The sequence below is a fragment of the Eurosta solidaginis genome, chromosome 4 (assembly GCF_040869045.1).
Source record: "Eurosta solidaginis isolate ZX-2024a chromosome 4, ASM4086904v1, whole genome shotgun sequence".
Classification (NCBI taxonomy): Eukaryota; Metazoa; Arthropoda; class Insecta; order Diptera; family Tephritidae; genus Eurosta; species Eurosta solidaginis.
Genome location: NC_090322.1, coordinates 40,924,658 through 40,948,728, shown reverse-complemented (window position 1 = coordinate 40,948,728; position 24,071 = coordinate 40,924,658). Strand labels below are relative to the sequence as shown.

Here is a 24,071-nt window from a genome sequence, read left to right as displayed (position 1 = left end):
CTTATTATATGTTCGGTCTTCCCTTTTTTACTAGAAATATTTATGTTTAAATACCTTCATACATTTTATAAAAAAAAATTACAAATAATTTTTCATGATATTTCTTATATATGAAAATCGTCGTTAAAATTTGCACGATTATATAACGATCTGTTAGCTTCCACTTGACCACGACTCAATCCGAAGCAACCACGACGCCAGAGCGCAATGGACCCTAAGAGGATTGGAATGCACAGAAGCATACCAACAAGCAAGCCAATTAAAAATAGACTAGATGCTGCGTCACTGCCGTCTCTACCGCACTTTAGACGTGCTTCCGGTGTATTGAGTTCAATTAGCGGTACATTACGCCACGTACTCGGTTGATCACAATTGACGTCTTCAGTTAAAAGTGGATTGGTATTGTTGATTTGAATCATTAAAACTTCAACCAACCAACGATTGTTACAGTCGCATATCCAAGGATTGTAACGTAAATCCAGTACCGTTATTTTGTCCCAACGTTCGAGTAGACCATGATCCAATTGAGTTAGATTGTTGTTATGGAGGTAGAGCTGAAAGAGTAAACGAAAATTGGTTTAATAAATGTTCAATTCGTGTGGGAGGGAGACGTGGGATCACGATGTGGGAGTACGATGGGAGTTGGAGTTGAAAATGGGATGTGAATGAAAGTGGGAGTGAGAGTGGAAGAGGGGATAGTAGTCGGAGTGGGAGTGGGAATGGAAATGGGAGTGGGTTTGGGAGTGGGCAAGAATAAGAAATAGGCAGGGTTAAACTCAGTCAACTTTAACTGAAGCTTAAACACGCACTGAAAAGGCGAGCATTAGTTACCATAATTAACTTACCTTTTCCAAAGGTGGAAACGAGTAAATTTCCGGATTTTTTGTATTTTTTGTAAACGCTTTTTCGTCAATTTTGGACAATTTCGGATTGCTAGATAAGATCAAAGTTTCTAGATCTAAAAAGAAAATTTATATAATTTAGAAATTAGCAAATATAAATTTTTACAAATTCACTTTGCAATTCCGCGAAAGTGCCGGCTCCAATTATGCTCAGATCTGGCATATAGGACATACTCAAATACCTCAAATTAGGCAATGTTGGAAATATGCTGAAAATAAATTAAACATTATAAAGCATAGCATAAAAATTCGGTAAGGGTATTTGCGAAAAAGCGCATGTTAGCGTTTGTTTAGAATTAATTGAGATTTCTTACAGATCAAGATGTTTAAGAAATCTGTTGAACTCTTTCTAGAAATGCACTCTAGTTTATTTGAGTAATTCATCTCTATTATTTGCTTTCTTACATTTAGTGAATACCCTTAAAATATTCATCAGTAAACATACTTCTCTCCTGTTAAATCAGCGATCGGATTCTCATCAAGTACAAGTTCACGCAGATTAGTTGCTAAATCCAAATCATCAGGTAGCTCATCGAATAGATTACCGGTTAGAATGATTGTCTCCAAATCTCTTGGGCCATGGAATAGATTATCAGGTAATTCTTCCAGTTCCATAAATGACATGTCTAAGGTCTGGAAATTGAAAGAGATGGCAATAACATTTTTAAACAATGAGATCAAATATGTATGTATATATGACAGATATAGAAATATCGCTCTAACAAAAAACACCTAGTGCGAAATTGAGTTCTAATAGTTATGCTAACAAGTTCTTGCTAGTAGTCTTAGTAAGGAGTAAAAATTCTTTAAACTCTATCCAGACATCACTGCGTGGAAGCTCTTTTTCTGGATAATTTACGCCAGGTCGTTGGAACCGACATCAAGAACTTAGTAGCCTTTATCAGGTTCTCGAAATGATGTATATTGGAACGATTTTCCGTCACCCCTTGTCAAATTTGGTTTCGAGATGCTCTGAAGGGGAAATGTAATGGTGTTTTTCTGTGGTATCGCAAAGATCCCGCTAACAGTGGTCTGTATGTGCCTCCTCGGCAGTCACTTCAACCTAACCTTACATATTGTAACGAATTTGCTGGAAATCCTCTTATTTGCAACCCTCTGCTAAGTTCGTATCGCTAAACTGTTGAATAAATAACTCCAATATGTAATAATACAAAATGGCCTTTATTCAAGTACTTCACAATAACACTTATACTTTGCAGCGAATAGCTTACTTAATAACCAAACTGATTGACAGCTCAAATGAAGCTCTACTATTCAAAATAATACTGCTATAGCTCGCTAGATAGCGCTTAATCCAAATCTCAAATCAAACTGAATTACTTCTTACTCGCTTGCCCCACTTTTATAGTTTACGCTGCATACTTCTAGGCTCTTCGATTTCCAGAACTTACTAGTTGTTTCGGCTACAAAATCGCCAGCCACAACTACGTGCACAAATTATTGCTCTCTCTTGTGACAACTCAGATAAGATATATGCATGTGTTTGTGCTTTGCCGCTCCGCTGCTCGTGTACGTACATATGTGTAGATGCAATTATTTATTCGTGTATGTAGATACATAAAGATTGAATTATTGATGTGAATGTTTGTAGTTTACAGTCTCTCGCGCGCACATAGGCATATAAGTAAATGCATCTGTGTGTGACATCTCTCTGGGCTGCCCTATATATGTGTATACTTGATTAAATTATCAACGTAAATACTGCTTGGCATGGCCTTAGCATCGCCTTAGTGATGGGATAATTTAGTGCCGCTTCCCAAGGCAGTCGGTTCTATGTACCGGAGCGACTCGGGATTTTTCCCGACCAAGGACTGTCATTTCAGTGTGACCCCATTTAATTTGTTTCGTCCCTCCCACAAATTGTCATCCTCCCAGCAGCTCCTTGCAGCAGGACTGCTACATATTCTCTTACTCCGGGAAGGTATCGAACCAAATCCGGGTCCGTCTCCTGACCCCGGTCATGAGAAATGGTTTTGCTGCATCTGCCAGAAAAGAATCTTTTTAGGACGGTCATACTCTGTTCAGTGTGTCTCGTGCAAGGGATGGTTGCATCGGACAGGTTGTTCTGGGCTTGATCCCAAAACCCGACGTCCACGTAACTTTTATAAATCTTTTGTGGTTCCTTGCTGCTCACGCCCAAGGGCGTCTCGTAGTCTACGCCTAAGCGTATCCCCACTACCATCCAGTAGCTTCGCTGCTCAGCAAGCCACAACAAGTACCCGCTGCTGCTCGCGCCCCACGGCGCCAACAACTCAAACAGCTGATACCACTCATAACTACTACCTTCGTAGTAGAGCTGGTAGCAATGCTGAGCATCAGCCCCTGCCCCCGTCTTCTTCTCCCCCCCTCTTTTCTGGCAGCAATCGTGCAGGTCAGGGAAACAGACTCTTAGTCCCTGCCTCCGTTTGCACCGTCTGCCAACACAGAATATATAGGTTTGCGACATCCGCTCAATGCAGCTCCTGCCTTGGGTGGTGCCAATTTCCTAGATGTTCTGGTCTCCGCGACGGCAACCCCTCGACAGGTTTCATCGCGCCATGTTGCCAGGTCGCAAACCCAAATCATCCGGGTACCCCAATGCTTGCCCAAGGGCGCCCAGTCCCAAGGCCACAACAGCAATTGCGTCCTGGCCTTCCACAACCTAGGCGTAGTCACCCCTCACTTACCCCTAGAGTGGCGGCGTCACCCCTCATGCACTTCAGAATTCTGCAGTTCAACTGTAATGGACTAACTGGGAAGATTACGGAGATAGTCGATTTCATGAAGCGGCACAACATCCGCATTGCTGCGATTCAAGAGACTAAACTCACAGCAAGATCTGCATTGCAGACCTGCTCTGGTTATAATGTCCACAGGAAAGACCGCGAGAGCGGAAATGGAGGCGGCCTCGCGTTTATCATACACCACTCTGTGCAATATCATATATTTGATCCCGGCATCGACCGCAGTGACAATGTCTTAGAACGTCAAGGCCTATCTGTCCGGTCAGGCGATGCAAATCTAGAAATCATCAACATCTACATCCCTCCTGTCACCTGATGCCCCAGTGGATACCGCCCTAATATCGAGGCCTTACTCACTGGCAACAATCGCATTATCTTAGGCGATTTCAATGCTCATCACGACCTATGGCATTCAAACTTGCGGGCGGACAGTAGGGGTGAGATGTTGGCGGATCAAATAGACGAAACGACGTTCTGCACAATAAACGGAGACGCCCCCACACGTATGGTAGGAAGCTGTCATAGCTCGCCAGATATCTCAATCGTAAGCGCAGAACTCGTAAACTGCGCCAACTGGCAGCCGATGGTAACATTGGCATCCGACCACCTGCCCATACTTATTTCGTTCGAGCGTACCGCCGACTTCATCGTCACCGAAAAACGCACTTTCATAAACTTCAAAAAAGGAAAGTGGGAAGAATATAAATCTGCAACAGACAGCAGCTTTGCTGCCCTCCCTATCCCGACTGATGCCCGCCAAGGGGAGCGTGCCTTCCGTAAGGTCATTGAATCCGCCTCGGCACATTTCATTCCCGCCGGGAGAATTCCCGAAATCCGGCCCCACTTCCCGGCGGAGGCCGCGAGCTTAGCGAGGGAACGCGACCTTATAAGACAGCTTGATCCAGGCGACCCCCAAATAAGGGATATAAACCAACGCATCAGATTGCTTGTGGACGAACACAAGCGGACGAAATGGGAAGAGCACCTAAGAGGTTGTAACCTCTCTACCGGTGTAGGTAAACTTTGGTCCACCGTAAAGTCCCTATCGAATCCGACTAAGCACAAAGACAAAGTTTCCATCGCCTTTGGCGATAAGGTGCTGTCGGATGCGAAAAAATGCGCGAGCGCTTTCTGCCGACAATATATAATGCATCCTACGGTCGACAAAGATAGACGGAGAGCCAATAGACACGCACATAAACACAAACTCAGCGCGTCACCAATTACCATCAACGCTAGAGAGGTTGAGGACGCCATTGGTCGCGCTAAACCATCCAAAGCAGTGGGCCCAGACGGCATAGCCATGCCGATGCTTAAAAACCTAGGGAAAGAGGGTTTGAAATATTTAGCGCATGTCTTCAACCTGTCTCTTTCCACCTTTGTCATACCCGAGAAATGGAAAATGGCCAAGGTGGTCCCGCTACTAAAGCCTGGGAAACCAGCTAACGTAGGTGAGTCATATTGTCCGATATCTCTCCTATCGCCAGTGGCAAAGACGCTTGAAGCCATTTTGCTCCCTTATTTCCAAGCACATTTGCAGCTAGCCCCTCATCAGCATGGCTTCAGAAAACTCCATAGCACTACCTCCGCGCTAAATGTCATTAGCACCCAGATAAATTGCGGTTTGAATCAATATCCCCACCATAGAACAGTACTCGTAGCGTTAGACCTGTCAAAAGCTTTTGATACGGTCAACCATGGCTCGTTACTGCAAGACCTGGAAGGGTCCACCCTTCCCCCATGTCTTAAAAGGTGGACCGCAAATTATCTGGGTGGTCGGCAGGCATCGGTGCAATTCAGAAACGAAACATCAAAACAAAGGAGAATTAAACAAGGGGTGCCACAGGGTGGTGTCCTATCCCCGCTTTTGTTTAATTTCTACATATCTAAGCTACCTTCACCACCGGAAGGAGTCACAATCGTTTCCTACGCCGATGACTGCACAATAATGACCACAGGCCCAGGCCCAAAGATCGATGAGCTATGCAATAAAATAAACGGCTATCTCCCTGATCTCTCCAGTTTTTTCGCCTCGCGAAACCTGGCATTGTCACCGACTAAATCTTCCGCGACCTTGTTTACAACATGGACGCCCCAAATGTCGACCATATTGAACATCCACGTCGATGGCACTACGCTACCGACTGTCCTACACCCCAAAATCTTGGGTGTGACGTTTGATCAGGATCTACATTTTGGTGCGCACGCAACCGCAATTGTTCCAAGAATTCAGAGCCGTAATAAAATCCTCAAATCCCTTGCTGGCAGTACCTAGGGAAAAGATAAAGAAACGCTCTTGACCACATACAAAGCAATTAGCCAGCCGATTACGTGCTACGCGTCACCCATATGGTCGCCAAGCCTAAAAACCACCCACTGGAAGAAACTACAGGCCTGCCAAAATACTGCTCTCAGAATCGCCACGGGCTGTCTTCTTATGTCCCCAGAACACCATCTGCATAATGAGGCGAGAATACTCCCCATCAGGGAGAGAAATGAGATGCTGACCAAACAGTTTCTGTTGAATACCCAGAAACCTGGGCATCCCAACAGACATCTGATTGACGAACCAGCACCGCCTAGGGGCCTAAGGAGTCATCTCCGTAAGCATTTTGAGGAAATACGGCACCTGAGAACCCAGCCGTATGAAGCGGAAAAACACAAGCAGGTCCTTGGTGAACTCCATAGACAGGCGTCGGACCTTTATGTCGGGAATTGCCCGGTGAATCCAGTACTTGAAGAAAAATATCCAGAACTCGCAGAAGAGGAACGCATACTCCCCAGGGAAACGCGTGTCACTCTTGCTCAACTTCGTTCTGGATACTGTAACAGGTTAAACTCTTACCTATCCAGAATCAACCCCGACATATAAAATGTATGCCCTGCTTGCAATGTGTCCCCACATGACACCAACCATCTCTTTAATTGTAATGTGGAACCAACGCCTCTAACACCCCTTTCCTTATGGTCCACCCCTGTTGAAACGGCAAGTTTCCTTGGACTCCCGTTAGAGGATATTGATGACAATTTGTGATCGGTCGCGGCTATTAGGTGGGGCGAGCATTGCTACAACAACAACAACAACAGTGATGCTAATATCCGTGACACTGCCCTCCACCTAAGTCTGATCGTCCCGATCAGACAAATCTCTCGATCTAAACGTTGATAGCCTTTCCAAATGGACCACCTTCATTTTGGTTCGTGGTTTACCGATGGTTTGTATGCGGTACACTACATCGTTGATCCGTTTTACAACTTTGTATGGGCCTTCCCAATTACACTGCAATTTCGGGGACAAACCTTTTTTACGTTGTGGGTTGTATAACAGCACCAAATCTCCTTCCTGAAAACCTTCTGAATGAATTGCTTTATCATATCTGGCTTTCATCTTGTCACTCATAATCTTTGTTCGTTGCCTTATCAGATCATGTATTTCTCTTAGCTCTTCTTCCAAATCACTAGTGGATTTCCTGACATTTCTCTCCGCATTGGCATCTATCCCAAACTTCAAATCAGCTGGCAGTCTAAAGTCATTGCCAAAAATTACTTTTGCAGGGGTTTGGCCCGTTGTCTCATGCACTGCTGATCGGTAAGCCATCAAGAATAATGGTATGCGGGTATCCCATTCTTTATGTTACTTGTCCACTACTTTCCTTAAGTGCTCCTCCAATGTTCTATTGAATCGTTCTACCATACCATCGGATTGAGGATGCAATGCAGTTGTCCGTGTTTTTCGAATGCCCAATGACTTACACATTTCCTGGAACACAGCTGATTCGAAATTCCTGCCTTGGTCAGAATGTAACTCCATTGGTACACCATACCTTGCAACCCAATTGTTTATAAACACTTCTGCTACCGTTTCCGCTTCTTGATTTGGGATTGGGTATACCTCTGGCCATTTGCTGAAATAATCCATAACTACCAGTACATATTTGTTTCCGCCGTTGCTAGTAGGAAATGGACCGGCGACATCCATAGCGATCCTTTCAAATGGCGCACCTGAGTTATATTGCTTCATCTGGCCATGACTTCGTGTTCTGGGCCCTTTCGCTCTGCTGCAAACCTCGCAGTTCGCAATCCACTCAGTGACCCACTGACGGCAACCAACCCAATAGAATCTCTGTTTAATCTTCTCGAGCGTCTTCGTGATTCCAAGATGACCTCCGCTTGGACCATTATGCAGCTCGCTGAGCACATCAGGAATCCTCTTTCTGGGATCAACTATCAGTTTATTCTTGTATCTACCATCCTCACTCTCCCATGCTCGATGAAGGCAACCGGATATCAATTCTAAACTATTCCACTGTGCCCAATATGACTTCGCAATGGGACTCTCTGCTGACATCTCTTCTCTGTTTGGTCTTTCATTTCGTTCGAGCCCTTGTATAACACGTGACAGATCTGCATCTTCTAGCTGGCACTTTCTTAGTTGTTATTTGTCCCATTCATCTGTACATGTTATAGTCATTAGCCGGACATCTATAATGTCTTCTTTAGCCTCGGCTTTTGAACAGTGCTTGCATTCCAAACTACATGGTCTTCGTGACATTGCATCAGCATTTCCATGGGTACTACCTTTTCGATGCTCAATGGAAAAGTCGTAGCTTTGTAGTCGCTCGATCCACCGTGCCAATTGTCCTTCCGGATTACGGAACTGCAGAAGCCATTTCAACGCGGAATCGCTGGCCGTAGAGGTATTTGTGAAAATGTTTAATGCACTCTACTAATGCCAACAGCTCTCTCCGCGTAACACAGTAGTTCCTCTCTGGTTTTCCAATCGAACGGCTGTAATATGCAACTACTTTCTCCTGTCCATCGACCAGTTGTGATAAAACGCCTCCTATAGCATATCCACTCGCATCTGTATCTAGAATAAATGTTGCTCCTGGAATCGGATATGCTAACATTGGGGCAGTGCACAAACGCTCCTTCAATGTTTGGAAAGCCACTTCTTGCTCCTTCTTCCATTCAAAAGCTTTGTTTTTTCTTGTAAGCTCATGCAGGCTATGGGCTACGCTGGAAAAATTTGGTACAAATCGGCGGTAATATGTGCACAGCCCAAGAAAACTTCTCAACTCATGTAGGTTCTGTGGTCTTGGCCAATCCTTTACAGCCTCTATTTTTTCGTTCGCAGTGCAGATGCCCTCTGTCGTTACCTTGTGACCCAAATAATTGACTTCCTTTTTAAACAGCGCACACTTTTTGGGACTTAACTTCAGACCAGCGCCAGCTATTCTCTGGAAAACTTCCTCCAAGTTCTTAAGATGTTCATCAAAGTTCTTGCCCAATACGATGATGTCGTCCAGGTACACCAAGCATGTTTTCCAATGTAGTCCTTTCAGTACCTGGTCCATGAGTCTCTCAAAAGTAGCTGGTGCATTACAAAGTCCAAAAGGCATCACTGTAAATTGCCAAAGACCATCACCGACACTGAAGGCTGTTTTCTTTTTATCTTCCTCCTTCACCTCCACTTGCCAGTAGCCGCTTTTCAAGTCCAGCGTGGAAAACCATTTCGTACCAGATAGCGAGTCCAGAGTGTCGTCAATTCTTGGCAATGGGTAGCTATCCTTTTTCGTTACGTCATTCAACTTCCGGTAGTCCACGCAAAACCTCATTTTTCCATCCTTCTTTTTTACAAGTACTACCGGTGAGCTCCATGGAATAGCTGATGGTTCGATGACGCCGCTGTCGCTCATTTCTTAAATGATTTGACTCACAACTTCCCGCTTCGCCAGTGGAACACTACGTGGAGCTTGACGGATCGGCCTCGCATCTCCAGTGTCAATTTGGTGTTTCACAACGTTGGTGCGGCCTGGTTTAGAATTATCCTGGTCAAATATGTTCGCGTACTTTAGGAGCAGTTGTTTTGCCTTACTCTGATAGGCTTCCTCTAGCCCATGCGTCCATGCCGTGATATCATTTGAAAGATCAGTATTACTAGATGAAACGTATTCCAGGAGCTGTTCACAGTTAATAACTACTTCCGCTTCTTGGCATCTTCCCAAAATAGCTCCTTTGGTCAAATTGAATGGTGACTTGAACTCATTGAGTACTCTTACCGGAATACGTCCATCTTGTTTTGTCATAGCCAGGGTTTTTCCTACAAGTATTTTCAGTGCTGATTTATTTGCTGCTTCGACAACCCACAATTTGTTTGTCCCACAATCTCCATCTACCTTTGCCCAGATGACTGCTTCTGATTTTGGTGGTATTTGCTGACTCTCTTCCACCAGCACTCGTCTACTGCTGTAGTCTCTATCGTAGCCGAAATTAAGTGGCACATCCATGTTCTTATATCGCATCGTCTTGCTTTGCATATCGATCTTGATGCCTTGGTTGATTAAGAAGTCCACTCCAATTATGATTTCATCAACAATACCTGCCACTATAAAATTGTGAAGTACCGTGACGTTCCCAATTGCTACTTCACATTCTACTTCTCCAATTACCTGGGTGTCCTCTCCCGTGGCTGTACGTAATCTTGCTCCAAGCAATGGTCTTATCTTCTTGTTGACTAAATCTGATCGAATAATGGAATGGGATGCACCCGTATCTACAGTTAGTAAACGTTCTTTTCCATCCACATGTCCTCCGACAGTAAGATTGCTTGACCTTCTTCCAATTTGCGAGATAGAGATTATGGGGCATTCAATTGAGGGAGCCAGCTGTCGCCCCTTGCGGCTGACTCGCTTTAGTTTAACGATTGAGTGGATTTGGAGATTTGATCGTCTCCTTCAGCTCTGCGTTTACGGCCACCCACATTGTTGGAACTATTGGAATTGCTACTACAATGACGTGCAATGTGACCTGGGTTACCGCACTTGAAACATTTCATAACTCCGGCATTTTTCTGTTGTGATCCCTTCAGAGCTTCCAAAATTGTATCTACCCACTCCGGCCTTTCTACTTCCACACGATGAGCTTTGTATGCTGGTTTACTCAATAATGACGCCGTTTCCTGAGTCAATGCATAGGATACCGTTTCAGAAAATGTTTGCTTTGGGTTCGCGTATGTGGCTCGCTTCGTTTCGACGTCCCGTATGCCATTTATAAAGCTCTGAATCTTCACTATTTCCGTGTATTCCACGGGTGCATCCGCATTTGCAAGATGAGCCAATCTTTCAATGTCCGAAGCAAACTCCTGCAAAGTCTCGTTAGCTTTTTGGTAGCGGTTTTGCAATTCTATTTGAAATATCTGTTTCCTGTGTTCGCTTCCGTATCGCCGTTCTACAGCAGCCATCAATGCGTCATAACTGTTCCGTTCGTACTCTGGAATAGTCTGTAAGATTTCGGCAGCTGGTCCTTTCAATGCTACGAAGAGTGCGGCAACTTTATCTTCCACATTCCAGTTGTTCACTGCTGCGGTCTTCTCAAACTGTAGCTTAAAGACCTGGAAAGGAACAGAACCGTCAAAGGATGGTGTTTTTACCTTTGGATTACTCGCTGAAACTGCTGGACGATTTAATTGTAACTGCTGAATCCGATCTTTCCAAGCATCCATCTCAGCTTCCATGTTATCTTGTCGTTCACTAAAACCCTCCAACTGCGATGATATGCGATCCTCTTGCGCTTTCAACTGCTGAGCCAACTGAGATATCATATATGTCTTCTGTTCTTCCAGTTGCGATGCCATATATGTCTTCTGTTCTTCCAGTTGAGATGACATTTGCGACGACATTTCTGAGATACGTGTCTCCTGGGATTCCATCTGTGATGACATATACGTTTTCTGTTCTTCCAGTTGTGATGACATGTTGGTGGATATTTGTGATGACATTTCTGTTATACGTGCCTCTTGTGCTTCCAGTTGAGATGCCAGTTGCGACGACATTGATTCTACTGTCAATGTTTGTGCAGATATTGCAGCCAATATCATGTTCAAGTCTGTGCTGCTAACCGTCTGCGATGTTTCGTTTTTCTCTTCAATTTTCGTTGTCTCCTCGCCATCAAGATGAAAGACATACTCTTCCACATCAATTCCTTCTGCTTCCATTGCCTCTCGTAGCCGTGCCTGAAGTTCAAGTTTAACGCCGCTTGTATTCAATCCACGGCTCTCCAACTCCTTCTTCAGCTGCTGGATCCTCAATTCACTGAACTTTGCCATGTCCTTGTTGTCCTCTAGAATTTATCCAACAATTCCTCTTCTGACACCAATTGTAACGAATTTGCTACAAATCCTCTTATTTGCAACCCTCTGCTAAGTTCGTATCGCTAAACTGTTGAATAAATAACTCCAATATGTAATAATACAAAATGGCCTTTATTCAAGTACTTCACAATAACACTTGTACTTTGCAACGAATAGCTTACTTAATAACCAAACTGATTGACAGCTCAAATGAAGCTCTACTATTCAAAATAATACTGCTATAGCTCGCTAGATAGCGCTTAATCCAAATCTCAAATCAAACTGAATTACTTCTTACTCGCTTGCCCCGCTTTTATAGTTTACGCTGCATACTTCTAGGCTCTTCGATTTCCAGAACTTACTAGTTGTTTCGGCTACAAAATCGCCAGCCACAACTACGTGCACAAATTATTGCTCTTTCTTGTGACAACTCAGATAAGATATATGCATGTGTTTGTGCATTGCCGCTCCGCTGCTCGTATACGTACATATGTGTAGACGCAATTATTTATTCGTTTATGTAGATACATAAAGATTGAATTATTGATGTGAATGTTTGTAGTTTACAGTCTCTCGCGCGCACATAGGCATATAAGTAAATGCATCTGTGTGTGACATCTCTCTGGGCTGCCCTATATATGTGTATACTTAATTTAATTATTAACGTAAATACTGCTTGGCATGGCCTTAGCATCGCCTTAGTGATGGGATAATTTAGTGATGCTAATATCCGTGACAATATTTAACAGCTCTCTATCTATAGTAATTTGCTCTTATCGAATACCACTCAGTAATAGTATAAAGAAGAGGGTATTCACAAGTGTTCTAAGAGAGTAGAGCTCTCGTGTAAGCTACAAGGCTCAGTTGCTTCATACCAGCACTCAAAGAAATATCGATGGACGAGAGTTGGTAAAGGACTTCGCGCACTATTTGAGAACAGCAGGATTGTACCCTTGATATATATGCACCTGCGCTTTATTCTCATATGAATGGGATGTTCTGACCACATAAGAAGACAGCAAGTATTCTGACAAATTGGTCCACGCCTTTTCTTTGATACGGCCGATACCTGAATTGAAGTACCGATTGACTAGTATTCTGTTAGCGATATCTCTTTGTCTTTTCTCCCCTACACTTTGAGGCTCTGCGCGTGATTTCGTGTGTTTCCCTGCTTCGCGATAATAGTAGCAAGGGGAACAAAGTTTTTATCCACTTGTATCTCTAAACTAAGTATATTTAATCTTCTTCCTCTGATGGCAAATACAAGTTTCGATAGGATTAATTTGTATATCGGAGCTTTTTTAACCATTTCCGAAGCATTACTTAGATAACGAAGCCTTTGGGCTCTCATTCGTTGTACTATGTTCATATCTACGTAAAGCTCATACTACTTATTATTAAACCTCCAACGCTACATGTCGTTGGTATCACAGAAAAGACCGTAAATCTTCCGTAGAAAACTACTGTATATGTGCAAAGTAGAAGAAAAGAATATCAAAGGAAACAGCTAAATCGTGGTGCGGTTCACGGTTGAAGCACATTTCATTAATGAGAGTTTCCGTCGTGTATGGGAATCAGATTGCCGTGGGCTAAGATAGAGAAAAAATTAAATAAAAAAAAAATTGAAAAACTAGAGAGATAACTATTGATTTTGGAACAAAGGTCTTCTGGTGCCCTTTGAGCGCTTACCCTTGGCTTTATGCATCGCCCTCTCTACTGTAATAGGCCTTGTCGCATATGAGTCCAGTACGCCGGTCATAATAACGTTCGGCTTAAGCAAATTAAACAACTGTTACGGTTGGGTAAGCCAGAAAATTAAGGAATCAATAGATGGATTGAACTTTAAAATGCAGAAGGCAAAACTCATATCCTTGTTTGGCTGAGCCATCGTATTGGGTCTGACAATCTATATCGTTCATCATCTATATTGCTGCTTAAATACTTATTTCATTGCCTTCGTGATAAAATATTAACATTAAAGTATTTGTGCGAATAGTGGCTCAATGATTTATAGACCTTTTTACTTTCCCCTTACCTTAGCACGTAACCGAAAAAGATTCATAAATAACCTACCGTAACACTATCGACTCATTCAGTCTATGTGCGGTCCTCACGGACCAGCCAGTTCAACCTACCCTAGCTTAGCATGGCTACGATTCGGACTGTGATAAAGAATTTATGTTCTTAGGAAAATTTTATTGGCAACTGGGGAAATAGAAGCCTTTAAATACTTCGCAGGGATAAGAAACAGAAGACGGTTGGCAAATCTTGAATATTCAATTATTATAAGCTGGTGTTAAGCTCATGAATTCTTAAATAAATAGATAATAAGTACTCACAAGCTTTATTGATCTTGGCTATGCGGTTGAAATCCTATTTAGAATATTTGGGGAGTAATCATAACAGCGTCCTCTCTCGAAAGGTTCCTTCCTTCTATACTCGCCAGTTCAGTCATTTGCCCTCTTTCATCCTCAAAGAAAAACTGGTACTCTATTCTAAGGAAGTCGATAATACCAAACTGAGAGAAGAGGAAATTTTCCCAAAAACATACTCCAAATTATGATAAGTAGAATTCAGTGGGTATTATGTACCCATAATTAAAGCACCATTGGTACTCTAACGGCAGCCTGTTCAATAAAAAAAAAAAAGTAAGGGTGTCTAAGTTCGGGTGTAACCGAACCGTATATACGCAGTGTGAGTATGAATTGTACACTTCAAATAAATGACTTTCTCGAATTTTGTTACGAGAGACTTACTTTTTTTGAGGCTCTAGAAATGTTGTGTATTGCTTGATCGGAATAGGGGCGTGGCACCGCCCATTAAAAAAAATGTCTCCGGATTTCCTCTTCCAATACAACTTCGTATGCTTATTTTTCGAAAATTTTTTATATAAAAGTGGGCGTGTTCCTTAACCGATCCCGTCCATTTTTACTAGAAATATTTCCTGCTATAAGGAAAATATGTATTCCCAATTTTATTACTATATGCAAATTTTTTTTTCGAGTTATGGCTCCCGAGACATAGAAAATTGCTTGGTCATAAAAGAGGCGGTGCCACGCCCCTTTTCAAAAATTTCAATTTGTTCCTATTTTTGTTATAATTCTACTAGGGAAATGATACATCATTGATATAAAGCTCTTTTTTGCAAAGGTATAGCTTATTTTATTCGCCCACAGCTCTTTTAAAAATATTTTAAATAAAATTGGGCGCGATTCTTAACAGATTTTATTAATTTTTCTTCGAAGGATTCCTCTGCCGAATTTTGTTATTATAGCTTGAACGTTTTTTGATTTATGATTAATAATATTTGTAAACTTGATTTTATTACAAGTGACGCCCATTATCAAAAATTTTTCAAATTTTTATCAAGAGTCTCAATATCAGTCCGCACATCAAATTCCAACATTCTAGGTGTATTATTTACTAAATAATCATGTTTGTTGTGTTTTACCAAATGTTATATATGTAAAAAGTGGGCGTGATTATTATCCGATTTCGCTCATTTTAAATAGCGATGAGAGAAGAGTTCCAAGGAACCCATATACCAAACAACATATCTCAATATTTAGTCAAGTTATCGTGTGCAGAGACAGACGGACGGACGGACGGGCTGGATAAATAAACTCCTTATCTCGATTCGTTCATGCCGTTACGATCAACCGTTATGTTACGCTTTAACAGCACAAAAATCAACTTGAAATCCATAGGTCATCGGTTCGCTACCCCAGCTAATGGTAGCACGTTTGATTTTTCCTCGTCCCACAAGCTCAAAATACTTCCGTCTGATATTCACTAACAGTTTTTTTAGCTTTCGTTTTTTGGACGAATCGTACCATTTATTTGGTCTTGTCGCAGGCTATGTCATGGAAGAGAGACTGCTAGCTGTCCTATAATAAACGAAAGCTGTCACATGGTAAGGTTTTAAGTGTTTTGGGCTTAGACTATTTAGGGCAGTAAGAGAAGATTCAAAAATGGGTTCTATGATAGAGCTTGCTTAAATCCGCTTATACTTATATCTTAATTGATCGATCAAACTTACCTTCAAAAACGACAAACCTGAAATAGCCGTCACCGTATTTTGATCAATCACTTGAAATGTGTTACTGGACAATAATAAAGTTTCTAATTTTGGCAAATGCTCAAAGAGATCAGCATCCAAACTGTGTATGTCATTGTGTCCCAAATCCAATTCTATTACTTTGCCTAAAGGCAAAAAATCATGCTCAGAGTATAAACCTTTGAAAACATTGGGATCCAAAGCTTTTGTTGTCAACTTATTGTGAGCCAAATTCAATTTCGTTAGTTCCGTAAGATTAGCGAATGCACCCTTTTCAATGCTTGCAATTTGATTAAAACCCAAATAGACGTTCTTAACTGGATATGCGGGAAATGCTATTATGTTCGTAATAAGGTTGTGCTCCATCTTGATGGTGTCGAAGGTAATATCACCATTCTTCAAAATCTTCCATTCTTCCTCGCTAAAAGGTTTACTCATATTTTTATTGCTACAGTCGATCTGGCTGTAATCTGGATTACTTATACAGCTACATTTTTTGCATAAATCACTCTTGATAACATTTATCTGAAAATATTGAAACATTTATGTGGATTTATAATTAATTACTCAATAGCTGCTCATCTACAAAGAAATCGTTACGGAACTTTTTCCTTCCCCATGGCAGGCACTTCGTCTGGTGCGACGGCTCAGCCCAACTCCGTAGTTCTACTAGATCTGTGTAAATCGAAGTACTCGAACGGATCTCAGAGGCGGTAAAAAATGTCTGCACCAGCACGATGACTTTCGTATCTCTTGATAATAAATTTAGATAGAGAAGTAAGGCAAAGGATTTCAGTCGCGACAATGGAGAATGTATGCAAGAGATGCAAGATAGAGGGAGAAAGTCATAACAAACTGAGGTTGATGAAAGCTACTGAAAAAGTGACAAAAAAACCGAAAGGCATCAAGGAGTGTCTCCCAATTACTTGCAGAAGCCAAACACTGAGATACCCACTTACATGAAAAAGATGGGTGTCATGACAAGGCAGTATTTCATCGTTAGGGGATCAGAATATACCCGCAGTAGGTATGACTGTCGAAAGAGGCGACTAATGATTCAAGCGGTTGTGTAGCGCAACCCTTTCAGGTTGCCAGCGCAATATATAGCTTCTCCAAACCCAATTGTCAACCTCACCTATCCGTGGCGAATCCTGTTTTATTAACACCCGAGGCTCTGGCGACCCCGAACTCCTCATGGATCTAGGGGGTTGGAGGGCGGGATGGCCAAGAAAGTCGCATGTGGTCATAACAAATCGTTCCCGAGATGGTCGGGTTTGGTACCGGAACGTACTGGATCTGCATCCGGCAAAGGACCATCAACATCGATAACACTCCCCACGGCCCTTGGGGAGTGTCCTTATCGCTACAACAACAACAACAACAGAGAAAGGTGGATTGGAAAAGCAAACTTAAAATAGTAAGTGGAGTTGTTTTTAAGAAGATGGATAGGGGCTTCTTTGTACTTTAAATTTAAGTATCTCCATTTTGAATTGTTTTTCTTAAGGTAAAAAGTTTTATTCCGGTTATGAACAACATCTCAACATTTAATTTCAGTGACACCTTTGAATTCATTAAAGTGGGAGTTTAATATCTTGAACCGCGAGTCTTATTGCTTGCAAGTCTCTTAGTTTTTGCTTGTCCTCAACTAACTAAGTTAGTAACTTATACGTTTCGTCAGCTATTGGCTAACTCATGTTGTTGCTGTTGTAGCAGTGCTTTGCCCCATCCAATAGGTGCGACCAATCACAAATTGTCATCAATGCCCTCTTACGGGAGTTAAAGGAAACTTGCTGTTTCAACAGGGATAGACCATAATGAGAGGGGTGTTAGAGGCATTGGTTCCTCATTACAATTGAAGAGATCGTTGGTGTCATGTGGGGGCACATTGCAAGATGGACATACATTTTGTATGTAGGGGTTGATTCTGGATAGGTAAGAGTTAAACTGTTACAATACCCAGATCGAAGTTGAGCTAGAGTGACGCGCGTTTCCCTAGGGAGAGTACGTTCCTCCTCTGCTAGTTCTGGGTATTTTTCTTTGAGTACAGGATTTGCGGGGCAATTCCTGTCATAGAGATCCAACGTCTGTTTGTGGATATAACGGAGGACCTGCTTGTGCTTTTTTCCTTCATACGGCTGTGTTCTCAGGTCCCGTATTCCGTCATAATGTTTACGGAGATGACCCCTTAATCACCTGGGCGGTGTACCCTTATCAATCAGATGTCTGTTGGAATGAATGTTGGTAAGAAGACAGCCCGTAGCGGTTCTGAGCGCAGTACTTTGGCAGGCCTGTATTTTCTTCCAGTGAGTAACCTTTAGGCTTGACGACCATATCGGGGACGCGTAGCATGTAATCGACCGGTCATTTAATTTGTTGCGTCCCTCCCTTGGCTAACTCATCAAAAGGGTCGGTGCAACTGTTTAAAGTCGATCATCGACAGTGGTCAGAGGAATTTTAATTTTAATTCATACTAACCTTAGATATTGGTGTTTCATTGAATGCATTCACAGCCTTCACCACATCATTATTGGCCATTTCTGAGGATTCATCTTCTGCTGTCGCTAGAGAGCAACATAACACAGCAAATAGTGGTACCCAAAGCAAGTTATATTTCATGATGAACCTGTAAAATAGGAATTTTATTTAAATATATATCGACGACTGACTTTGTAGATATTCGTATTACAGAATTGGGTTGGAAAAACTTCTATACCAAAACTTATTTCAACAATGTCCCATGTTTGACTTTTTTTGGATGGGCGAACCAGCAGCTAGCATAAGACGATCTCACACACAGCTTTCGGTTTTGTAACTATATATATTAATAAGATTAGTCGACACAGTTCTTTGTTTTGGTCATCTCAATTTCAACCATATACTTTCATATCAAAATTTCATCAGTTATGATTCCCTTCGTTCCAAAGATGCTTCTATCATAAAAAAAAGGAATGTAGACTAATGACGGGTATTCTGACTGGACACTGCCTTCTGGCGTCACATGCCTTAGGATTGATCAGTGATACAGATTTAGGAAGAGCGGGTTGGAGTAGGAAACGATGAAGCAAGGCTCGTGCCCTGCGCTTGCCAGGCGAAGACCCCAGCTTTTAGGAACGATACAGATGTCAAATCTAGAAGCAGCAAGTGGCATAGGTCCTAGAAAACGTCTAGTATTTTCCAAGAAGACGGAGTAATTTTATAACAAAGGTCCTGTGTTTTGATAAATTTTTTTTTTCAGTTTGGACGTTAAATAAACTTCTGGTAACACTACGGACTCATTCAGTCTATGTGAGGTCCTCATAGACCAGACAGTTCAACGTAACCTAACCTTACGTTGCCTTCTTGACAATCCAAGTTAACTGGCGCCAATTGGCCGCACCAATTGTACTTAAATCGTTTGGAGGCCGCCCTGTACCTTGCATCCATAGGCGGATTCCGATAAAAATACTTTCTTAGCCGGCGCATCAACTTTCATTCGCATAACATGGCCTAGCCAACGTAGCCGCTGCGTTTTAGTTCGCTGGACTATGTTCATGTCTGCGTAAAGCTCGTGTATTTCATTTGGTCCTCATTCACTATCAAATCCATCTATTCTGCTTCAGGCCGATGATATAAATCTCGTCAGTATACGCCAGTAATTGGGTAGTATATTGCTTCACAGCGGTTAAGTTCTGCAGCTAGAATAATTTTCTCCAGCATCAAATTAAAGAAATCGTACGATAAGGAATCACCCTGTCTGAAACCTCATTCAGTTTCGCACGACTCGGAGAGGTCCTTACCAATTCTGACGGAGTTGATGGCCGTATAATTTTTGTGGGAAAACAAACATAGCGGCATATAGGTACCTCCTTTCCGTGCTGTCGAAGGCGGCTTTAAAATCGGCGAAGAGATGATATGTGTAAGCGCTGTTTTCGCGGGTTTTTCGAAGATTTGGCGTATTATAAAAATCTGGTCGATGGTAGATCTCGAGGGTCTTGGGCTCAACTCCGGGGCAAAGGGACTATAAATTTTAGAATAAAGCTTTTCTAAGCGGGGTCGCCCTCGGCAGTGATTTGGTAAACACTCCGAGTGTATTTCTGCCATGAAAAGCTTATCAATGAGTCGACTTAAACCATGCAGGTCCTGCCCAACCATTTTGGAAAAATGGGAAAATTAAAAGGAGCACTAGACAAATTTGAAGACAAACGCGATCTAAATCTCTTCGGTAATCGCGCCAAGAATTTATTTATTTTATTCAAACTTTGCGACTTTTATCGGGGGTTTGGATAGTGATGAAATTCGGTCGATGAATCGTACAGAAAAGCACACTCGCAAAATTTATTTCTATTTGCGATATAGATACGAAGATTGTCGTTAACTTATTGTAGAATATCCGCACAGGTGTGGAATTCAAAAATAGGGCAAAAAAAACTTTCCTCAATATTATGGCGTATATTCATTTTCAAAATTAAAGTGGGTGGTTAAATTCAGTTCCAGTCTTTTGGACCGATAGCGCGTAGAAAATTAAGCTCTACATCTCTTTAATTGAACTGTGTCGAATTTCAGAAAGCGTACTTCATCAATTAATTTAAATTTTTTTCTTTTTCAACAAATCTATTTTCAACAACAATTGAAAAATATGTGACTCAACTGATTATCACTCCAATTTGTACCTACACGTATTTACAAAGTACTAATCAATAGATAAAGAAGGCCTTATCATTCACTATCAGCTTTTACGCGTTTAATAATTTGTTGTACACTCAGGTTATATTTATTTAATTTGTTTTACAATTTGCTCTTGCATATACAATTTATTAGAATTTTGCCAAATTTAATGAATATTTTTGCTTACAATTCGTACTAAGATCAGCGGAGTCTAAACACTAACTGAAAATGTTTTCGTAAATGTTGGCCAAATTAGTAAATTAATATCTTATCACTACTTCGTTCATTTATAAAAGAGTCGGTATAATCTTATCAGTATCATATAAAAATTGTTGTTGTGTTAAGTATAAACTTAAGTGTTGTTGTTGCTAGTTTACTAACTGTTTTACTTTTATATTTGCCAAGAAATATGAAATGCAACTCATTTTGCAGCAATTCGCTGTGAGCTAATAAGGGTATTCAATAATTAAAAGACACAAATCAAAACAATGTCAGCAATTGAAGAACATTACTGTTGTAGCAGGCGAATTGGTACTCATTTTGCAATTTTTTTACTGGTGTAGAGTAGAGGGTATTGGCAAAAATCCAAACTCTATTTACTTGAAATCCCTTAGAATGGTATTGAGAGGTAATATTATGCCATGATTGTCTTGGTAAAAGCAACTCTCGTACTACCTTTCGTTATCAGGACACTTTGTGAGAGAAACCAGGTCCATTATCGTCGACTACATCCGTTATGATCCGTGGTGGGCGTGAGCTTAGCACTTGCTAAGCGACCATATATGTATACGATAAGCGAGAGCACAATGGCTACTTCGTCAAAATCAACGACATCTCTTTTAAGCCGGAGTCATTGGTGCCGTATGTCGTATCGCTGTATCCGTATCCCTAACGTAATCAGCTGTTTATCGTTACGACGGTAAACCAAAACCCAATTGGTTGGCTACGATACGCTTACGACCTTAGCGGCACCAATAATCGATTGAATTGATTCTCATAAGGTTGGTCGAATCAGCTGTTATAAGGTTACCGATACGGTTACCGATAAAGCACCAATGTCTCCAGCTTTAGTTTGATTTTGATGGTCGTACAGTGAGAAAGTGTCGCACGCGCTCATGTTTACTAACACATTCTCAATTTTGTAACCGTGTAAATGTAGTGGTGCCCACCGCTGGTTATGATGGTGAATGAGAACAAAACCAAGTATATGCTGTCATCGGACAAAGAGTCAGCGCAGCCATAATTTCGAAGTAGTTAAAGACTTCGTTTATTTGAGAACCAGCATGAACACGAACAGCAACTTCAGCTCTGAAATCCAGCGAAGCATCACTCTTGCCAATAAATGCGGCTAGTACCGAATTGGGGGTTTTCCGTTTGGTCGTCAAACAAATTCTGGTAACATTATGGACATATTCAGTCTAAGTGAGGTCTTTATTGACCGGCCTGTACAACTTAATTTACCTACTCTGTTAGCAGCGACAGTAATGTGGGCTTAACTTAAGGTTCAAAGTTCAATCTTACATTTTTCATACGATAACCAGAAACTTTATTAAATTTTATTTTATTTATCAAATTTTTTTATTCCGTACTTATAACACATATTTATACATAACCTTAAATGATTAAATTGAAACAAATTTTCTTAAAACTCGCGTAGCTAAACTCGGATTATATATACAGATATCGGCTTAACTGCAGTTACGCAGGTTTTTAACAAATAATAATACTGTACAGCACAAAGGTAAAGATTGTTAAATCTATATATACAAATAAACAAATCTAATATATTATATAAAAAAAGATAAATACACTAACAGTAAATTAATATATATATTAAATATTACATAAACAACAAAAATAAAGAACTTTTTATATAAACTTCCAACTCTCTAGCTTCCAAATCAATTTCATTACAGTTAAAAAAATCCATGAAATTACTTAATTTAATTTTAATTATTTTTACGGATCAAACATACGTCTCGTATTCTGCATAAGGTCATTCCACATGCGCCTCATTGGATTTGGCTGCTGTGAACGCATTGCGGGCCATCCGAATTGCATTGACCATTGTTGATTTTGATTCAAAGGCGAAGGTCCAAAGAACTGTAGTTGTTGCTGTTGTTGTTGTTGGAATGGCATTGCCCATTGAGCTGGATTGAATATAGATGATTGCGATGCGCCACCTCGTTGTGGTTGTTGGAATGACATGGACCATTGGGATGGATTCCAGGTTGAAGGGTTGAATAGTTGCGGTTGTTGCTCTTGAAATACCATAGACCACTGAGTAGGATTCCAGAATGTCGATGATGAAGGGCCGAATTGTCGTGTTTGTTGTGCTGCAGAACGCTGAGCAGTAGGTGGTACAGTATTCATTTCATTTGACATATTATCCTGAAAAGGAGCAACAAATTAAATAATAATTAAATAATTTACGCGCCGCTTAAGTTAAGAACACATTGAGCTGTACTGCACTTCGCGGCAAAATATTTTGTGTATGTATTCTTATGGAGTAATTCACACTTAGCAGCAGCAGCACTACGCGGCGTCTCTATATAACGCTCCGCTCATTATCTTGAGTGTGGCCTTAGCTTTAATCAAAAAGGCGCTAGATTGAAGCTACAATATAATCCGCTTATTTAACATAACCTTACCTAACCTCACTTATATCACATAAGACTTCGCAACTTCATTTACTACAACTCACCTGATCGATATCAACATAATAGCGTCCCTCTTCAACTGCTTTTTGAATTTCATCACGCAGCGCTGCAGTTTCTGCCATATTCTCTTTTGTTATAGTTACTTTGCCATCACCGGGCAATAGCGGAAGAGTTGTATCAGTTAGCCATGTTGGTTGCACGACCTTTAATCAGGCAAACAATGTAATTATATTAGTAACCATTCAGTACCTACAAGATGTCTATTTTTATACAAACCTGACGTTTCCTTTGCACCATATCCAGCGGCAAATGTATGACATAGTTGGCTCTATCGCCATCCGCTACTTCTAGCTCTAGCGCGCGTTGCAATGGTCGGCACTTAAATGTAAAGAATTTTGTTATTACGAAAGCTTTTTGAAACCTGGCTATAAATTTTTGTAATTTATATATTTACATTTACAAAATGAGCGCAGCTCACAGCAAATAAAAAGAAATTTAATAAATATTCAGAATTGTACATCTTATTTGCGCGAAAATCAGCTTAACTTTAATTATTTACTGCAATGGCAATTAACTGTTCATTAAGGCTATGAGAGTTGCCACAGTATTAAAAAAATATTAAATAAACCGAAGATAGAAAGAAAATTAAAAATAGAAAAGAATAACAAGTAAGGAAGGTTAAGTTCGGGTGTAACCGAACATTACATACTCAGTTGAGAGCTATGGTGACAACATAAGGGAAAATAACTATGTAGGAAAATGAACCGAGGGAAACCCTGGAATGTGTTTGTATGACATGTCTATCAAATGAAAGACACTAAAGAGTATTTTATGAGGGAGTGGGCCATAGTTCTATAGGTGGACGCCATTTAGGGATATCGCCATAAAGGTGGATCAGCGTTGACTCTAGAATTTTTTTGCACGATATGGGTA

The 24,071-nt window shown here is 41.1% G+C and overlaps 2 protein-coding genes across 2 annotated transcripts; both read right to left on the bottom strand.

The window, feature by feature from the left end:
- LOC137249628 (leucine-rich repeat neuronal protein 3-like) lies at positions 1-18,539 on the bottom strand. The gene is made up of 7 exons (XM_067781305.1): positions 18,521-18,539; positions 18,310-18,457; positions 15,817-16,359; positions 1,348-1,535; positions 1,017-1,111; positions 846-958; positions 1-554 (listed from the first exon to the last, which is right to left on the bottom strand). Exons 2-7 carry the CDS (start codon positions 18,448-18,450, stop codon positions 105-107), a joined length of 1,530 nt encoding a protein of 509 aa, XP_067637406.1. The 5' UTR covers positions 18,451-18,457; positions 18,521-18,539; the 3' UTR covers positions 1-104.
- Positions 18,540-22,023: 3,484 nt separating this feature from the next.
- On the bottom strand, positions 22,024-23,728 carry LOC137249629 (uncharacterized). The gene is made up of 4 exons (XM_067781307.1): positions 23,593-23,728; positions 23,415-23,516; positions 23,183-23,341; positions 22,024-22,869 (listed from the first exon to the last, which is right to left on the bottom strand). The coding sequence occupies exons 1-4, from the start codon at positions 23,656-23,658 to the stop codon at positions 22,438-22,440; spliced, it is 759 nt and encodes a 252-aa protein (XP_067637408.1). The 5' UTR covers positions 23,659-23,728; the 3' UTR covers positions 22,024-22,437.
- Positions 23,729-24,071: the final 343 nt, after the last annotated feature.